Source organism: Fragaria vesca, linkage group LG2 (genome assembly GCF_000184155.1).
Source record: "Fragaria vesca subsp. vesca linkage group LG2, FraVesHawaii_1.0, whole genome shotgun sequence".
Classification (NCBI taxonomy): Eukaryota; Viridiplantae; Streptophyta; class Magnoliopsida; order Rosales; family Rosaceae; genus Fragaria; species Fragaria vesca.
This window is the reverse complement of record NC_020492.1, coordinates 17,837,559-17,854,441: the sequence shown is the minus strand read 5'-3', so window position 1 is coordinate 17,854,441 and position 16,883 is coordinate 17,837,559. Positions and strand designations below refer to the sequence as shown.

Sequence of the window (16,883 nt, the reverse complement as noted above, 5' to 3'; positions counted from 1 at the left end):
ATCTGGGGTGATCAAAGTGGTTTGTGGGGTGGCAATAGACGCACCCTTTTTTTCCGTTTCAAATCTCTTTCACCACCTTAATTCTTTGATATTTTTTTATTTCCCATAGAATGTCACCAAACCTTCATTATTTAATCAATTTGTAAGAAAAAGTTTTCAATGACGTCAATTTTTCTCTTAAAAATTAAATAACATAAAGTATTGGGTTTCAAAAACTTATATTTACCAGCCCAGTACCGTCTCTCCTTATAAATGAGAGGTCGTGTCTTCAACTCACAGTAGACTCGTTGTAGCATAATAATAGTTTATCTAATAAAAAAATTATATCTACCAACGAGAAAATATTCTTTTTTTTCCTTTTAAAAAAAAGAAAAAAACTTTTTATTAATAACTCACACCCAACATATATCAATGAGGTTTGAACCCATGACCTCAAAGTTATTAGTTAAACACCTTAACCAATTAAGTCATGGATCACCGACAACATAAATTATATTCTAACATAAATCTGCTTTTCCTTTTCTATTTTACTTGTGATAAACAACGATCAAGGATAACATTGTATACTATGTATATTCCTTTTTTCCCTCTATTTTATGTACATCATGAAATTATTTCTATAGTTATTTAATTTTTCATTATCGATTTGTTTTTGCATATATAATCCTTCACCTTGTATATATATGCTTTCAACATGTATGATAGTAGAAAATTTTATGTCACATTGTCGATATTGATCATAGTTTTAGTTTTAATTAAATATATAATATGTCGTAAAATTAGAAATTACAAATATATAAGAAAAATAATAAATAATACAATCAATTAATTATTAAATTGGAAAGTCTTAGAGAGAATAAATATACTTATTTTTGTATGATTATTGTCCTTAATAGTCATTACGTAAGAGAAGATAATTATCATTCAATAACTTATAATAAAAAGAGGTCAAGTAAGCAAATTTGGAAATCTCAATAACCGTACTCATACCTACATCAGCAACCTATAACTGAAGAAGCTTAACTAGAATTGATTGCAGGCAATCATTCACACACTCACACTCGATCATTGGTTTGAATTTGTATGATGATAAAAATTTACAGTTCCAGATAGGCAGATATCATCAATCCAACTCTAAGGGCATCTCCAACAAGGTGACCCAAAACCTATATCTATATCCATTTTTTGACTCACTTAAACTTATTACTATTTATACTCATATTTCATCCCTAACCATTTAAACCCATACTCATACTCATATAATATCAACCATTGAATTTAATCCATCAAAAATTTGTTACTGTTGATGCCCACAACAATACTCAAGTGGGGGACCCACTTGTCTTTCCCAGTCCCATCCATGTGCTTAGCGCGTTTCCTTCTTTTTTTGGCATTTTCTTGTTTTCGTCCGCGCGTTCCTAACACAGCCAAAATCTTGCGCGTCCCTAGTTTTGCCTCTGCTGCTTCATGTGCTTGCACAACGCCAAGGGTCCCGCCTTTCGATTATGGGTTTCCTCCTTAGCTTCCGACCCAAAATGGGTCAATTGGTCAGTAGGAACTCATATATGGGTAATGAGTTTGAATGGTTGGAGATAAAAAATTTTGAGTTTTGACTATGGGTATGAGTTTTGAGGACATTGTTGGAGATGCCCTAACTAATGCTCGTGGATAAGTGACCAGATTGATTGATGATCACTACTTTTGTACCAAGGGGAAATGTGGTGTGAGGGTCCTCTTGTGGCTTTACTCAACCTTTCTTGGCTTTTGATGCATCTTTTGCAGTTACCCAGATGATCAGACGGTATTTACTTTCTAGGCTTTAATCATCACTTTTTTTTTTTTTACTGGTATTCTGGTGTGGTAGTACTGACAGAAGATGATCTCTCAAGCCTAGCTAGCTAACTATAGCTAGTTCATCGTTATCAATAAATGACTAGCTATCCAATATATAATAATGCATTTGAATTATGGATCTTCAAGTCTTCAGTAATGCATGATATCTATATCCACGGTGCGTAAATTGGTAGTGCATGTCAGGGCAGTTTCGGTTTTATTTCTGTAATTTATGTGTTATTTCAAAGTTGTTGTGCTTCAATAGAATAAATAAAAATATCGTTTCTATTTGATAAGATGGAGGAAGGTGTGCTATACCATACCCTCATCAGATGAAGGAAACAATAATAAAGGAAAAACTCAAATGAAAAGATGCATGCCTTGCTAAGACGACTGTGGCTTCACTTCTATGAAGTATATATATGTTGAACATTACACTAAATTAAGCTCTATATATATCGTCATAACTGATATGAAGGTATTATGATCATCCTATTCGGTGTAGGGAAGCTGTGGTTAATTTGTTGTAGGTGTGTAAAATAATATCGATCGTTTTGATAGAATGTGATACACTGTTTCATGCATCATTGCATCTAGATCTATAATGAAGAGTGTACTCAATGAGTCATCACTAGTTGACAGAAACGTGTCTTGTACCATCGATCTCACATGGAAAATGTGGTGTGTGTGTGTGTGTGATGAAGATGAAATACTGTACTTCATCAGACTCCATTCTCCTTGTGCTCGGTCGTCTCAGCTAGCCTCTACGGCCACAACAGCCTGCCTGTGCGCTCTATAGGGTCGCGGTGCACGAGTTGCATGCTGCTGAAGCTCACTAACAGCCTCTATCTCCTTGGTCTCTCTCTTCTTCTTCTTCTTCATCATCCTCAGTTGCTACAGCCTAGGTATCAGATTGTGATTCTGTTGACGATGAAAATTGAGAGTACATAGGAGCGGGCTGATGGTAAAGAATTAGGGTTTCATCAAATACTAGTCATCACAAAGTGTTTGATGAGAAAATGTTGTTGGTGTTGCGCTTGTGAGTGGTGAACTGGAGTGAAAGCTTGATTGAGCAGAAGCATGAATACAAGTACCTTACCAGAAAAATCACCTGGTGTCCGCCGGAGAGAGATGAGATGAAGACGGCATGAGACTATTCTGTTTTTTTGGGACGTAGAGAGACTATTCTGTTTGTTTTTGTTTTGTTTTTTTTTTTAATGTTTTTAATTGGTCCAGTCCCCAGTCCGTCGAGGCCAACCACGGCCCGGACAGCCTAGACGCGTCTCGTCTCCGTCTAGCCCGTTAAAAGTTCAATTCGTTTGTTTTTTTTTTTGGCCGAATGCCATTGATTCTTCCTGAGAGAATTCAAGTTAGTTTCTTTTCCGGAATGAAGGAAACCAATTAACTATATATCTATTTGTGATCACTGTTCATATACAGTGATGTACTGTTTATATACAGTAAAAATAGTTTTGGGCTCGGGCCAGTTTTTTTTCTTTCCTGAAAAAAAAAAATAGGTTGGGCTTCGCAATTCGCACATTATCTAAAAAGGATTCTCTGAAATTTGTCTTGTTCTGTCTCTGATGAAAAAAGTGATTAAGAAAAGAATGAAATAAAGAATCGAGGAGAAATAACATAAGAGATATACTTTTACTACTATGATGAGTGTTTTGTTGTTTAAATTGAATCTATATAAATCTTACATTTTGATACATTAAAAATGAGAATAAAAAAAAAAAAAAAAATGATGAACACAAATCTCACGTGAAAGCGCGGGTCATAATTCTAGATAAGTAATAAAGATGGGACGACGATATCTGGGTTTCTTCCGAGCAGCCAAGTTTTGGGTGTACCCACGTCTCGAGCTATCGACGCTTGGCGGCACCCAAGCAATCCACAAGTTATTCTCTCAACTTCACAATTCAGATGCTTCTTCTCTTATTCAGCCACTGTGACGATTTGTATGGCCAGATGGGAAGATGGAATGTTGTTGAGAAAGTGAGGGCCTGAGGGGGATGATGAAAGAGAGACCTCAAGAGAGACATGGGGTTGTAGCTCGGTGGAACCTGAACCCTTTGAGGCTTTGACCTAGTTGATCAACTGGTAAGTTGGATTTGCATTTACAAGAAAATTGATAAAGACTGGACAGATGTTATGCAGTTGTTATCCATGTTTCTCTTAAGAATCCAAGTGTGTCAAGACATTGAACTCTCTTATTCTTGTAAAATCTGAAAAATACACCAAACAAGGCAATTATGAAATATCACATTCTCTGATTTTTTTTACACAAATTCTTGGTATTCTCTCTGAAACCATTTCCGTTATTGAATTATATTGTTTCTGTTTTATTCATAGCAGTAGGTTCATTGGGCGATGAATCATTTGCAGTGCTCAGGTTGTAGCAAACATAAACGTCAAACACCCAAAATGTCAAAACTGAAAAGCATACAAGGCAGACAGCATCACAATTTCACATTGAAGACAGGAGGCAAAAGCTCAAAGGTGTACAACAGCAAGTTATAAAACAGCAGAGTTTTGTCCCACTTATTGGAGGAAATGAAAAGGCCAAACACATATGATGCCAGAAACAGCAGTCTTTAGTGAGCTCTCATGGCGAGGACTTTAGTCCAAGCAGGCCTGGCAGTGATATCAGCTACCCATGCGCTAACATTCGGGCGGCACTCAAAGAGCTTCTTGGCTTGTGTTCCCATCAAGTATTGTGTAGTTGGAAGGTGGTGAAGATCTGCCAAGCTGAAGCAATCACCTCCCAAGTATTTCGATTGTCCCAGACGTTTCTCATAGACATCGAGAACTGTACCCAACTTAGCTTCGAATTCCTCCACGACTGCGAAGTCAGTGACCGTGCCATAGAGAGGTTTTATTACTAGCTCATATGTCAGTTTTGAGGCTGCAGGGTCGAACTTTTGTGCCTCCACCTCTGTCCACACTGATAGAATTGCCATCTTCTTCGAGTCTGGGACTATCAGCGGGGTTCCCTTTGAAGCATACTCATGGGCAATGTATTGTGTAATTGCTCTTGACTCTGCATTCAACAAGGTTCGCATCTTAGAATCTTAGATACAATCATACAAAGTCGCAAACACAATTTTATATATGCTGAGTGAATTTGATGTGGCTGAGCTAAGCAGAAACTTACCAAAGAGCTGAAGATCTCCGTCTTCAAAAGCTGGAACTTGACCAAATGGCTGGATTGAATTACAAACAAATTAAGAGGTAAGAATCAAAGAGAAAACATGCCAAAAGCAACTCTGTTTTCATTTCAAGAAACTTACATTGAGGGCAAGGAAGGAGTCCTTTTTATGTTCACCGGCTCTCATGTCTATCGGAACAAGCTCAAATTCCACCTCTTTCTCGTAGAGGGTAGCCAAAACTCGCGCTGCTGCAGTTGACATAGCGGTTCCATGGACTTTGATGCCGGCCATGACTGTGGAAATGTGTTTGGTTTGGAAGATGAACTGAGAAAAGAGATTGTGCTTTGGTTTTGGATTGTGCTATTATGCTTCTGCCATATGGGGTTATATAAAAGGTAGGAAAAAAGATCAATAATGCAATACCATCCAAAGGCAAAAAGTAAGAAGTTGGCATTGTCAACTATCTTTGCCTCTTCATAAATATTTAATATTTGTAGAATATCAGAACTTTCGGCTAAGGATCCAAAGACGCAGCATCTTGAGGTGAACTACCGGTTGGTTTCATATGCTCACGCGTCACCACCAACCCCTCCCACCAGTCTTGTCTATTACCAATGCAAGTCAAGAAGGACTTGGTATTCTATTTCAAAAGATCTTCAAGGTGGCTGGCTTCCATATGCACTTATGTCACCTTTGGCTTGAACCCAATTTTTGGTTTTGGGTTGGTTTGGGTTGGTGCATTTATCTTCTTCTACGTTAGTAATTGTTAGTTGTATGTTGTAATCCAATTCTGGGAATTGTGGATTGACCCCCCTTTCAAATTCTAAACAGAAATTGAAGCTAGTGTAATCTTTTGGACAATTAAAATGACCAAATCTTGTGAATGAGAAGTATTTTGATTTGTGAAATAAATATGAGGTATAGATTTATAAAAAGACCCAAGTACTCTGATTTTAGTAATTTAGTATTAGCTCTTGTTCATTAATACTTATAATACTCTGCAATATGGCAGCTGATCCACAGAAACAGGATCATCTATGTCACTATGGGACAAATTCTGGCAACACATACCAACCACACTAAATATGTAAGGGAACTGGGACAAATTTGAAGTCCCAAATTGCATTATCATTTGCCTAATTGAGAGTTTTGTAGTAATAATTGATTTATATTGGTTCTGATATGATCAATGATATAACTCGATCGTGCAGCCATGTCTCAAGTGCCGGTATTTGAATATAGCGCGCGGCAACTCAATTTAGTGAGCATATGCACTTTGGAATAGAATCAAAGATTTCTGCTTGTCTGTTTGAATTCTATTCTTCAAATTTCACAAATGTGAGCAGAGAAGATACCAGTATTACCTACATTGGTTGATGCATCATCCCATGTGTGAGAAGCCCATGCTGCCCATTCCATGCTTAAGCAAACTTGGCAAAATGAGTCAGCAAAGTACTTGCCATGACTATACGTACCCAGCTCTTCTGTCTTTTTTACCCAGCTAGCTTCAGTATGCACAGCTCTATATTAGCGCTGGTAAGCTTGGATAGCTAGCTAGATAAGAAAAAGAGAAGATATGGAGGGTTTCGTGCATATGTTTCCGACTTTCTTCATCGCTCTTCTGCTTCTGGTGGCTACTGGTAATATAATTTTTGTATATCCTTCTAAGATTTGCGTGTTAGTATTTTTGATCTTACAATCTATAGGTACATACACTCGTCGCAGGGTTGGGACCAAAGGTAATGGTTGCTCATGAGGCCATAACTTGTGAGACTCAGAGTATCAAATATGAGGGAATGTGCTCGAGGGAGAAACCCTGTGCATCACTTTGCCAAACTAAGGGCTACAGTAGAGGCGAATGCCATGGTGTTTACAAGATATGCGTCTGCGCTACACAGTGTTGAGTAATTAGAAGTAGAAGTCATCACTCTCCGCTAGCTATATCGGCCGGGGAAGACTGATCCCATCGGTCAGTCGAAGCGCCGTACCTACGTGTTTAGAATAAATGGTGCTTGTGTTTAGTTTGGTGATCTATGGATGGAACTGGGATTTGTGTATAGTTGTAGTGCTGCACATTTACTATAGTTTTTTCTTAAGGTTTTTCATGCATTTTAGCAGACAGTATGTGTATACATCCTTTGTTTTAGCAATTGAAATATTGAATAAACAATTACTGATAACGATACTAAATGAGCTTCAAATCACAATAAGAGTCTATTGTAAATTGTAATACAAAATGTAGACATGTTATTGGAGGAAATAATGTGGTAACTAAGTTGCAGATGCATTAACATATGAAGGGATAAAGTTATCGGGTTTGACATGATGGTATTTGCCTCCGATTTTTGTTATTTCTCTTTGTCACAGTGATCGGCTCGGGCTTCCGGCTAACTTTCGTTTTTGTTAGTGTTATTTGTTTTGTTACGAGTTATAAGTTTCTACGTTTGTTTTATGTTAAAATAGAGCTAGGTTTCTCCTACTATGTTATATTTTTTTTTCTTTTCAATAAAATTATCTTCGTTACATCGGGGTTTAAGCAAAAAAAAAAAAAGGGCTCTCAGGCCATCTCAAACATTTCAGATCACTTTTGTGAAGTAAAAACAAAAATCCAAAGAACATCCATTGTGATTTTCTTTTTTATAAATCATATCATCATTGAAAAATGAGCTTGAGAGAAAATCTGTGCTCAAGAAAGTGATGGACTAAGCACCCAACACCCAACATTCAAATTAAAATTAGTTAGGAACTTAGGATACAATAAGATATAGAGCGATGCATACAAATTTGCCTCAAAAACTATATATCTTCCATCATATCAGTTCCATCCAATAAAACATGTAGATAACTCAAAACCACTCGATTTCGTTCACTGATTCTCACCGAAAGTCATACCCTCAGCAACTTTCTTCAAAGCAGGCCTAGCTGTAATGTCATCCCACCAGGCCTTAACATGAGGACGATCACTGATCACTGAGCCCAAAGGAGTCTTCATGAAGTAAAAAGTGTAAGGGAAATGGTGAAGATCGGCTAGGCTGTAGAAATCACCAGCAAGGTACTTGGTGCTGCTCAGCTTGGCCTCATAAACATCGAGCACCATCTCTAGCTTCTCCAAATTTGCATCTATCACTGCCTGGTCTGGTTCCAAGCCTTGCACTGGCTTTCCGAAAAACTCGTATATAATGGGACAGATTGCTGGGTGGTATTGTTGGGATTCAACTTCTGTCCAAACCTTCACCAGTGCAGCTTCACTGAAGCTTTCGTGCCGTATGAGATCGGTTCCGGTTTCCTTGAATTTTTCTGCTATGTAGGATGAGATTGCCCTAGATTCTGGTGTAACAAAAATCAAACAGATGGTGAGACAAAATTAGTTGTATATCTAAGTCATCAAATTTTGAAATTTATCAAATAATGAAGAAGTAATCTAACATGCTTACCAAAAAGAGTGATGTCACCATCTTCTAATACTGGAATCTGGCCAAAGGGCTGCAAGATAGAGGATTGAGAACAAACATATATACGAATTAAACGACTGCTAACAGTCGAAATGAGCTTATATGATGATAGAATGAAATTATAAGCTTGTAATACAAGCATGGGAAAGAAACTTACATTCTTGGCAAGAAAAGAAGGCTCCTTGTTTCCACGGGCAAAGAGATCAACCGGGACAAGCTGGAAATCGACATCTTTCTCATGTAGACAAGCCACGACACGAGCTGTGTTGGTCGACACAGAAAGTCCATGCAGCTTGAGCACCATTTTTAGATCAGTAGCAAGAAAAATCAACTAGCTGGAAGAAGTAGTAGTTCTATGTGGTGAGGATGTGTTAGACAGCAAGGTCCCCTTTATATAACTTAAAGGACTTTGAGGGCTTTGAGATGCTCTGTGTCGTTCCCATTTGAACCAGTACTGCAGTAAATTAAATAATTTGAACTTGGTTTCAGAAATTTAAGAACAGTACTGACTAACCACAGTTCATCCGGATGAATAATTAAGCACACCTAGCCTAGCCTATTTGCCTTATGCTTTGTTTAATCAGGATCTTTCACATGGTTTATTGTAAACCCCAATACTATGACGCTACTTTATGCCTAACCATAAATTGATTTGGTTAAATCTTTAATAATTGTGTATGTTATCAATCAGGATCAATTTGGACCATTCAGAATGGCTTTTATTAGATCTGTAGCAATCACAGGTGACTGCATGTGCTTGACTATTGTCTATGCAGAGGCAAAGTAATATCACAAAATCCTGTGACCATTTCATCGAGTATTCTCGAGTTAGGTAGATGTGTCATGAATTCGACTCACCAAAAATTATTAAGAGCATATTTGATGGAGTTACATATGTCTATCCATAAACAAACAATATTGAAAATAATCAAAGGCATCATTTGATGCAATCATATAGGAAGGAATCTAACATAAGATCAAGATAAGGTGATCAAAATTGCGTTCAGATTTCGGATGGGGCAATGCACTATGCAGTAGAGCCCATGCTTCAAAATAATTGTTGTCCTTTGCATTATTCAATGTGTACTAATTTCATGTTCATCAGTAAAAAAAATAGCACCCAGTCAAACAAAGCTTTCAGAGCCCGGATATTAAAATGATTGGCATCATCTTGAGATTTGAACTCATTTTTGGACGCTACATAGAAATCAAGTGAAAAAGATTAGCAAAATCAACAAGGTGAATCATTCTAAATTGGAGTCAAAATTGAGTGAAGGGGACCTAGGGAAATAAGAAAAAAAAAAAAAAAACAAGATTCCTGGCTCATTCTGTAACCTTCTGAAATTGACAAACACAACTTGATATTATTGAATAACTCGAGTCAGAGATAAACTTATATACAAGTTCTTTATTGTTAATTTTTTTTTTCTTTTTTTTTTTTCTTCAGATGTTGGTACAGCAGTCACAACTTTACAGTTTTTACATGCATAATTATATGTACTAATATACATATTTACAACATTGGAACCGTATCCTAGAGCTAGGGGAAAAACAATACAGCAGACAAAGGAAGTAAAACGAACACCCCCGCCATGTAGATGAATTCAGAAGACAAATTATCAAATGTCAGAAGGCTTCTTCAGGCTTCAGAAAGTTGTGATATTCCAGCTGGGTCATCTCTCCTCCATTCACCGGGTCAAACTGGCATCGATAGAAGCTGCATCAAAGTTCAAATACCATATCAATTGACATTCCAGATAATATGAACCGTTAGCCGCTGGATGTTTTCATGCTTCAAGGTTATTGGAAACTATTATCAAAACATAAACTCTCAATATATGATACTAAGATGCTTGTATTTCATGGATATGGTCCACAGACCACCAAACTGTGGAGGCATTCAAGTTAAGCGAATCAAATCTTGCTTCTATACTCACCCTAATTAGTAGTTTGGGAATCTCATCTAAATAAACAATTTAGTTTCTTACCTTCCATCCATGCCAAGAATGACCACTGTATTCTTCTGGTGGCCAAAAGCAACAAGGTATTGAGAACCCTCAAGCAAGCGAAACTGAGCAACTGACCACTCTGAGTTAAAATACTTGGGCAAAACACCTGCAAGTAGAAACATGACTCAGCTCCACTGGTCTAAGAAATACATGCATTACAAGTCCATCACAAGATATACCAGATTGTATTACAACTTAAACAGTGAAGGCACAGAAAAAAAAAACAAACAAACAAACAGAGAGACTGCACGATATACTTGTCTGGTAACTTCTGAGCAAAAGAAAAAAAAAAAAATACATGAAACCCTTTACATAACCCCAAGAAGGTCATCTGGCCCTAAGAGTTCAGGTTCAAGGGAATTTAGAAAAGTCTATACCACCTGTCAAACTGGAGCTAGCTTTTATCATTACAAGTCCATGGGACATCGTGCACATATGAACATAGTTCATACTTCTTCAGCAATGTTCACAAAATAATCCTTTAGACAATAAACTTGTGTGGTTTTTAATGGGATAAGAATCGGCAATATCTAAACCAAAAGACAACAGAAATCCTCGACCACCCATTTGTTTACCGTAAACATATGGTTCAAAAGTGCAAATAGCATATAGATATAAACAATTCTAATGAGAAATGTTAGGGGAAGGTATACCTCTGATGAACGAGAGAGATGAGTTTGATGATGAAGTAACCATGTTAGAATCAGAGGAAGTCCGCATCTCATTTCCACTTGATCCAGAGTTAACCTTCAGATTGAAAACATGAACTGTTCCCTTATCACTTGAGACAGCTAGCCACTGGGCAGTAGAAGAGAATGCCAGACTGTATATTTCTGCTCTGTCCGCACCCCTCCTCACCTGCATTTGTATCCAATTAACTTGTATTCATCCAAAACCTTATTATGACCCAATAATCATATTTCTTAAACCAGTTCAGAATTCTAAGAGAAATCTCCTTGAAGTTCATATAAACAGCACACAGCTGGAAAAATCAAAGCTCTCTGGTGTGAAATAAGCATACACACACAAGACCATACTGTTCACTTAGATCCCTGAACCAACTAGGAAAGTGTGCCTTAACCAATGACTACTAGCACCAGTCCCTAATCATGGTAGAGAACATCCTCCCACTTGAGAATATAAACTTAACTTGAGGATTTCAAACAAGCAAATTCCCTCTTATCATAATCTATATCACATTCTACATAAACAAAAATCCACAATGTGACAACCATAATGACAACATAAGCACAAAATCAGATATAAACACAGAACTTGATGCTAAATTTGTATAAGATAGTGCATTGAATCATGAAAATAAGAATGCCACATCTATCCCTACTCTCAAATGCAGTCACATATATCCAAACAGTCACGAATCCAAAGCATACCTCTTGAAGCAAGCTGCCATCAAGAGTATTAAAAATCCGAATGAGAGTCCCTTTACTGCTGGCGGTGGCCAGCAGGTGGCCGTCCGGCGTCAGAGCAAAGCAAGCGAGCCTCGAATCATGAGCCATAATAAACTTAGTCCTCTTGGAAGCATAGTGCTCAACCCTAACCTGCCCTTTCTGCAATCCAGGACACACCAGCACCAAGGACCCGGCCACTTGCGACACCGCGCACAGCCCCTTGGGGTTTGCAATCGTCTCAATCTGGTGGAGTAATTTCAAGTCGGCGAAATTGTACACGAATATCTTCTGCTCCAAAACCACGACGATTCGGTCCCTGCGGAGCCGCACGGACCGGACGACCGACCGGAACGAGAGCTCGCCGATGCACCGGCCTTGGTGATCGTCCCAAATCATGACCTTGTTGGTCGGGTACTGAGGATCAGGCCCGCCGCCGACGATGGACAAGATATTGCAGCGGAAGAGCATCTCCACGACGCCGATTCCGCCGCCGTTGTCGAAGTCGCGGCGGAAGAGCTCGCGGAACGGGTCGCAGTTGTAGATCCGGAAGCCGTGGTCGGTGCCGACGGCGAAGCAGGCCTGGTCCTGGTTGAACGAGAGGTGGAACAGCGACGGAGGCGAGCGCGACGCCGGAAGGGCCAGGTCCGGCGGCGGCGAGAAGGTGTTGGTGTTGTTGTGGAGGTCGAGGTTAGGGTTTGGAGGAGGAGATTGCGGGTCGTGGTCATCGGCGTCAGCGTCAGCGTTGGAGTCGGCGTCGGTGGGATCGGAGAGGAAGGCGGCGGCGTTGGGGTCCGGCCAGGAGGGCGGCGAGAAGGCGGAGAGGGTGGCCATCGGTGGATTGGATTTTGGAGGTTTCCGGAGGGTAAAGTTTGAACTGTTGGATAGAGAGAGCTCAGAGAATGGGGAGGGAGATGGAAATGACTGTTTGCGCCTTTTGGGGAATATGGAGGGAAGTGAGGGGTAAATACGTCTTTTAGGTGATTTTAGGAAATTGAGGTGACTTATTATTCGTTGATTGGACTTGCAGTACACGACAGACGAGCGGATGTCTGTCGCGTACACACCACGCGATCGTAAAAAGATGGAAATTCTGAGGGAAATAAAAAACGCCGTTGCCGGGGATCGAACCCGGGTCACCCGCGTGACAGGCGGGAATACTTACCACTATACTACAACGACCTTGTTGTTGGAAATATTGGGTATGGAAAATTTAAAGGATCTGGAAACTGTGGATAGAGTAAAAATGACGACGACCATTCCGATATGACTATACGAGTACGTGTGCAAATGTGTATCACAATTCTGAGAAACATCCATACTGCGATACTGGACAATAAAGAGAGATGATAACAGAGGATTTCAAATTTGTTTAAGAGTGGAAATGTGGGATCTAGTTTATCAGAAAAAAGCAATTATTTTCAGACGTCTGCATCTAGAGGTTAACATGTAGACCATATAACTGACTGTGATGCAGCATCGCATTCACACCGGGGTCTATGCGGAACCACGCAATTTTCAAACAATCATTCTTCTGTTGCCAAAAGGAGATGCCTTGAATCTGGCTTCACTGCATCAGACATCTCACCCGCCTAGCACTCTTCCAGCAGGAGGCAAGAGCAGCATTCATGACAAAACCAAATTTATTCTGCTTCTGGCGGCACCACTTTGGATGGCCATGACACTGTTCGGGCAGAAGGTATCCCTCCCGCACCACTTTGTAAGGCCTGCTCGTTTCCATATCTATTGGACTGGCAGGAGTTGAGCAATGCATCGTGACAAATAAGGTCCAAGATAAACACGACCTTCACATTACAATTTCAGAGAAATATGTCGACAGGATTATGTTTTGACCAGTAGCCACACAAATCTCCTTCCTGCGCAGAATTTATCCAACATACTTCAGATAATTTATTTATGCTTAGAATGCAGTAATGTGATACAAAACTAAGCATCAAGCAAACCAAGTACACTTTCTGGTGGTATTTTTGATCACTAAATGAAGTAATGCAGAAAACACATTAATCATACCATGGAGGGTGTATACGAATCCATTTCCCAATATCAAGGTCAATATCATTGCAAACTCGTGGATTGAAAATTATGCTCTTTTCCGGTCCTTCATCAACCATTTCTTCGCTGATATCTGGACATGGGAGATTCTACAGAAATAAACATACATTTTAAGTTTTTCACCATTAGAAACCACATTTTCATGCATGCAATCAGAAACATGCAGCTAGAAGCACTTCTAAGAAATGTCATGTGGAACTCTAGCAGATACTAGGATTTTACTGGTTATAAAAAGTCGTTGGAGCAGTGAGTTAGTAACAGAACCTTTGAGTTCTTGCCAAAGGAGCAGTGACACACGGTAAGCTTTGCATCCAGATACTTCGAAAGAATTTTCACATCCATGCAGTTTGGTTCGTCTGAGGTATAATCAGAAACAAGAATATAAACAACCGGTAAGAACCTAAATTCTGCAGATGTTATTATAATTAGATTCTTAGAAGTACAGCAATAACAACCAAAACCCCTTTGCAATTTCCCCCTAGTCGTCTATGCATGTTGTTTTCATGAGCAAAATATTTTTTTAAAATAAAACAGAAAGAAAATTAGTCATAGCAAGACATTACTAGTTTCACTAGCTCCCTCCTGGATCTTCTTCAAGAATTCCATATCGCTATCTCTCTCACTCTGTACCACATGCTGCAGTTTCCCAAATAATCCGTTCCTGCAATCAGCGCATTCACTAATCAGTGGAAATTCACATTTGACTAGGATCAACTGAAAACTTGTAAGAGGAACACACTGTTTACTTCAAAGTTTTGGGCACTGCAACAATGACTCGGTCATTGATAGCTTCCTGAAATCGATCTACCAATGTCTGCCTCTTCATCTCTGGAATAGCAAGCTCCAAACTTTGATCATCAATCTGATAAAGAACATGCATTAGATACAGTAGCGATTTGAACATAAAGTGATTGTAAAGCAGTAACAGCCAAGAATTACCTTGATATCACTAGACAATCCATGACCCAAGTGCTCGGGAGAGCTTTCACTGTCAATAGTTCCATCTCTCAGAGGAGATAGACACTTTACAACAGGCTGCTCCCTTTTACGTCGTTTTCTAGCATACTGAAGCAAACACTGGATCAAATGGGGAAAGAGAAATGTAACAGGAGAAACAAAGCAAAAGAATAGAAGAAGATAAAAACCTTTCTAGAATGTCCTCTCAGAATAGTTGTCTTATCTTGAAGGCCATCTAGAAGCTCAGCCATTGATTGCCCCATACATCCATGCCCAATAGCCTTGGCGTCAATAGGCACAATGTCTAACGCACCTTCCTCATCCACAGAAATATCCTCATGAAATTCAACATTTGAATGTTCTTCATTTCTAAGCACAATCTCGGCTTCCTCTTCCCCCAGAATATCCTCAATAAGTTCCACATCTGAATGATCTTCATTTCTAGACTCAATTGCATCCAACCTTTCAGGCAGTTCTTGAACCTTGAGTGACACATCACTGTCATTCTTATATATAGAAAGGGATGAGGTTCCTTCCTTGTGTGCCGGAAAACGGAACGAAAATTTTGGTTTTCCTTTGCCTTTGGCTCCTACAACAGTTAACTGTCAGGTTCTACAAGACGCTAAACATTGTGACAATGAACACAAAACATCAGTGATAAAATTTCGAACTCAGTAGACTAACCTTTGGACGATTTTTTCACGTTGGAGTAGCCAGAAAGTGACGAAGAGCAAGAAGTTCTCTCATTCAGACGGATGAGTGCCTCAGCCTCTTTATTCGCAGCTGACCATGAGTATAATTCATCTTGTTTACCGCCCCAAAAGCTATGAACATCCACTTTTCGTAACTCTTTAGCACCACCATTAACAGAAACATTTGACACCACATTGTTCGCCTTTTCACAAACACATTGCAAGCACATCACTGCCGAAAAGTTAGGCCAAAATACACAGCACAAAAAATAACATTTCTCTCCAAATTCTCAATCAAAATGCCTACCTCGTCATCAGAGCTAACTTCATCTTCCAAATTGCAGGCCTTCACATTTGTATTCACATCCGCACCCGCACCTGTTTTAAAAACAAACAACACCGCTATTATAAAGATCCAAATCCAGCAAAGACAAAGGTAGCAGCCATTTGCAAAATCAAATTACCTTTGAGCATTTCTAGCCGTGATGAAATTTGAAATAATTCCTGTTAATTAACAGAAATCTATAAATGCGTAATCGAAAAGAAAACACAATCTATGAAAACTAGGTACATACACACAATGATACATGAAGAAATTTGACCTTACATAAAATTGGAGAGGAAAGTACCTTTTTCTGTGTGGTTACACCGAGCGCGTGGCATTTGTTTTCACGATTTCGGTCCGGTTCTTCCTCATCTGCAGAAGGTTATGAAAAAAAAGTAACAAACACAGATACCCAGTGATTCCTATATATAAGTAATAGGATAATCGAAATGGGGATTACCAGAGATGCTCTGATCAGACTCTGGAATTGTCTGAAACCAGGCCATAATTTCTGTCTGCTTGTAAGTCTTTCGGAGCCGGGAACTTCTTTTTTTATTTTTTCGTTTGGCAGGGTGGAGGGTTTACCGGAGGAGGGTTTTGCCGCCAAATAGCTTCGCCCGGAAAGTGTACAGCTGCTTCAATACTCACCGTTAGTTGATCTGAATGGTTTGCTTGACAGAATTTTACTAGGCTCTGGCCCAGTCCGTTCCAAAATTTAATCTTTTATTTTATTTTTTCTCTATTCTTTTTTTGAAATTTTAAATACACACCCCTAATCTCTTAATACACACCCATATTATTTTATGTTTCTATTGAGATTTTATAGGTAAGCTAAATGATCAAAACATACATCTATTATTAAAAAAAAAAATCACGCTATAAGTATTCTTTTAAACGTCTTCTACCCTAAAATAGTCGAAAGCACGTCTTCTCTCATAACCCCAATTCTTCTTCACAATTCATTTGGGTTTGTTTTTTTTTTTT

General features: G+C 38.9%; 4 protein-coding genes and 1 non-coding gene across 6 annotated transcripts in view; all 5 read right to left on the bottom strand.

Annotated features, from left to right (window-relative positions):
- LOC101299344 (glutathione S-transferase-like) overlaps nucleotides 1-5,341 on the bottom strand; it is a 9,914-nt gene extending 4,573 nt beyond the window's left edge. The window contains exons 1-2 of the mRNA XM_004290715.1: nucleotides 5,127-5,341; nucleotides 4,991-5,039 (exon numbers count right to left, since the gene is read on the bottom strand). Coding sequence (XP_004290763.1) covers nucleotides 4,991-5,039; nucleotides 5,127-5,276 — 199 coding nt within the window. The 5' untranslated portion in view covers nucleotides 5,277-5,341. The remainder of the gene's footprint in view (nucleotides 1-4,990; nucleotides 5,040-5,126) is intronic.
- Nucleotides 5,342-7,667: 2,326 nt separating this feature from the next.
- On the bottom strand, nucleotides 7,668-8,882 carry LOC101298850 (glutathione S-transferase F13-like). Of its 2 annotated transcripts, XM_004290714.1 has the most exons (3): nucleotides 8,595-8,882; nucleotides 8,420-8,468; nucleotides 7,668-8,312 (listed from the first exon to the last, which is right to left on the bottom strand). In XM_004290714.1, the coding sequence occupies exons 1-3, from the start codon at nucleotides 8,739-8,741 to the stop codon at nucleotides 7,852-7,854; spliced, it is 657 nt and encodes a 218-aa protein (XP_004290762.1). In that variant the 5' UTR covers nucleotides 8,742-8,882; the 3' UTR covers nucleotides 7,668-7,851. The 2 variants fall into 2 exon arrangements, with proteins under 2 accessions (XP_004290762.1, XP_004290761.1); XM_004290713.1 differs by having other exon boundaries at nucleotides 8,420-8,826.
- Nucleotides 8,883-9,783: 901 nt separating this feature from the next.
- LOC101298562 (WD repeat domain phosphoinositide-interacting protein 3-like) lies at nucleotides 9,784-12,752 on the bottom strand. Its single transcript, XM_004290712.1, has 4 exons — nucleotides 11,838-12,752; nucleotides 11,100-11,304; nucleotides 10,426-10,552; nucleotides 9,784-10,154 (listed from the first exon to the last, which is right to left on the bottom strand). The coding sequence occupies exons 1-4, from the start codon at nucleotides 12,684-12,686 to the stop codon at nucleotides 10,064-10,066; spliced, it is 1,272 nt and encodes a 423-aa protein (XP_004290760.1). The 5' UTR covers nucleotides 12,687-12,752; the 3' UTR covers nucleotides 9,784-10,063.
- Nucleotides 12,753-12,962: 210 nt separating this feature from the next.
- Nucleotides 12,963-13,034, bottom strand: TRNAD-GUC. The gene has a single exon. It is a non-coding gene; the product is annotated as a tRNA-Asp (tRNA).
- Nucleotides 13,035-13,226: 192 nt separating this feature from the next.
- On the bottom strand, nucleotides 13,227-16,424 carry LOC101298274. Its single transcript, XM_004290711.1, has 12 exons — nucleotides 16,360-16,424; nucleotides 16,204-16,271; nucleotides 16,039-16,078; nucleotides 15,882-15,952; nucleotides 15,567-15,777; nucleotides 15,071-15,471; nucleotides 14,865-14,990; nucleotides 14,672-14,787; nucleotides 14,489-14,586; nucleotides 14,190-14,281; nucleotides 13,884-14,014; nucleotides 13,227-13,729 (listed from the first exon to the last, which is right to left on the bottom strand). Exons 1-12 carry the CDS (start codon nucleotides 16,403-16,405, stop codon nucleotides 13,660-13,662), a joined length of 1,470 nt encoding a protein of 489 aa, XP_004290759.1. The 5' UTR covers nucleotides 16,406-16,424; the 3' UTR covers nucleotides 13,227-13,659.
- Nucleotides 16,425-16,883: the final 459 nt, after the last annotated feature.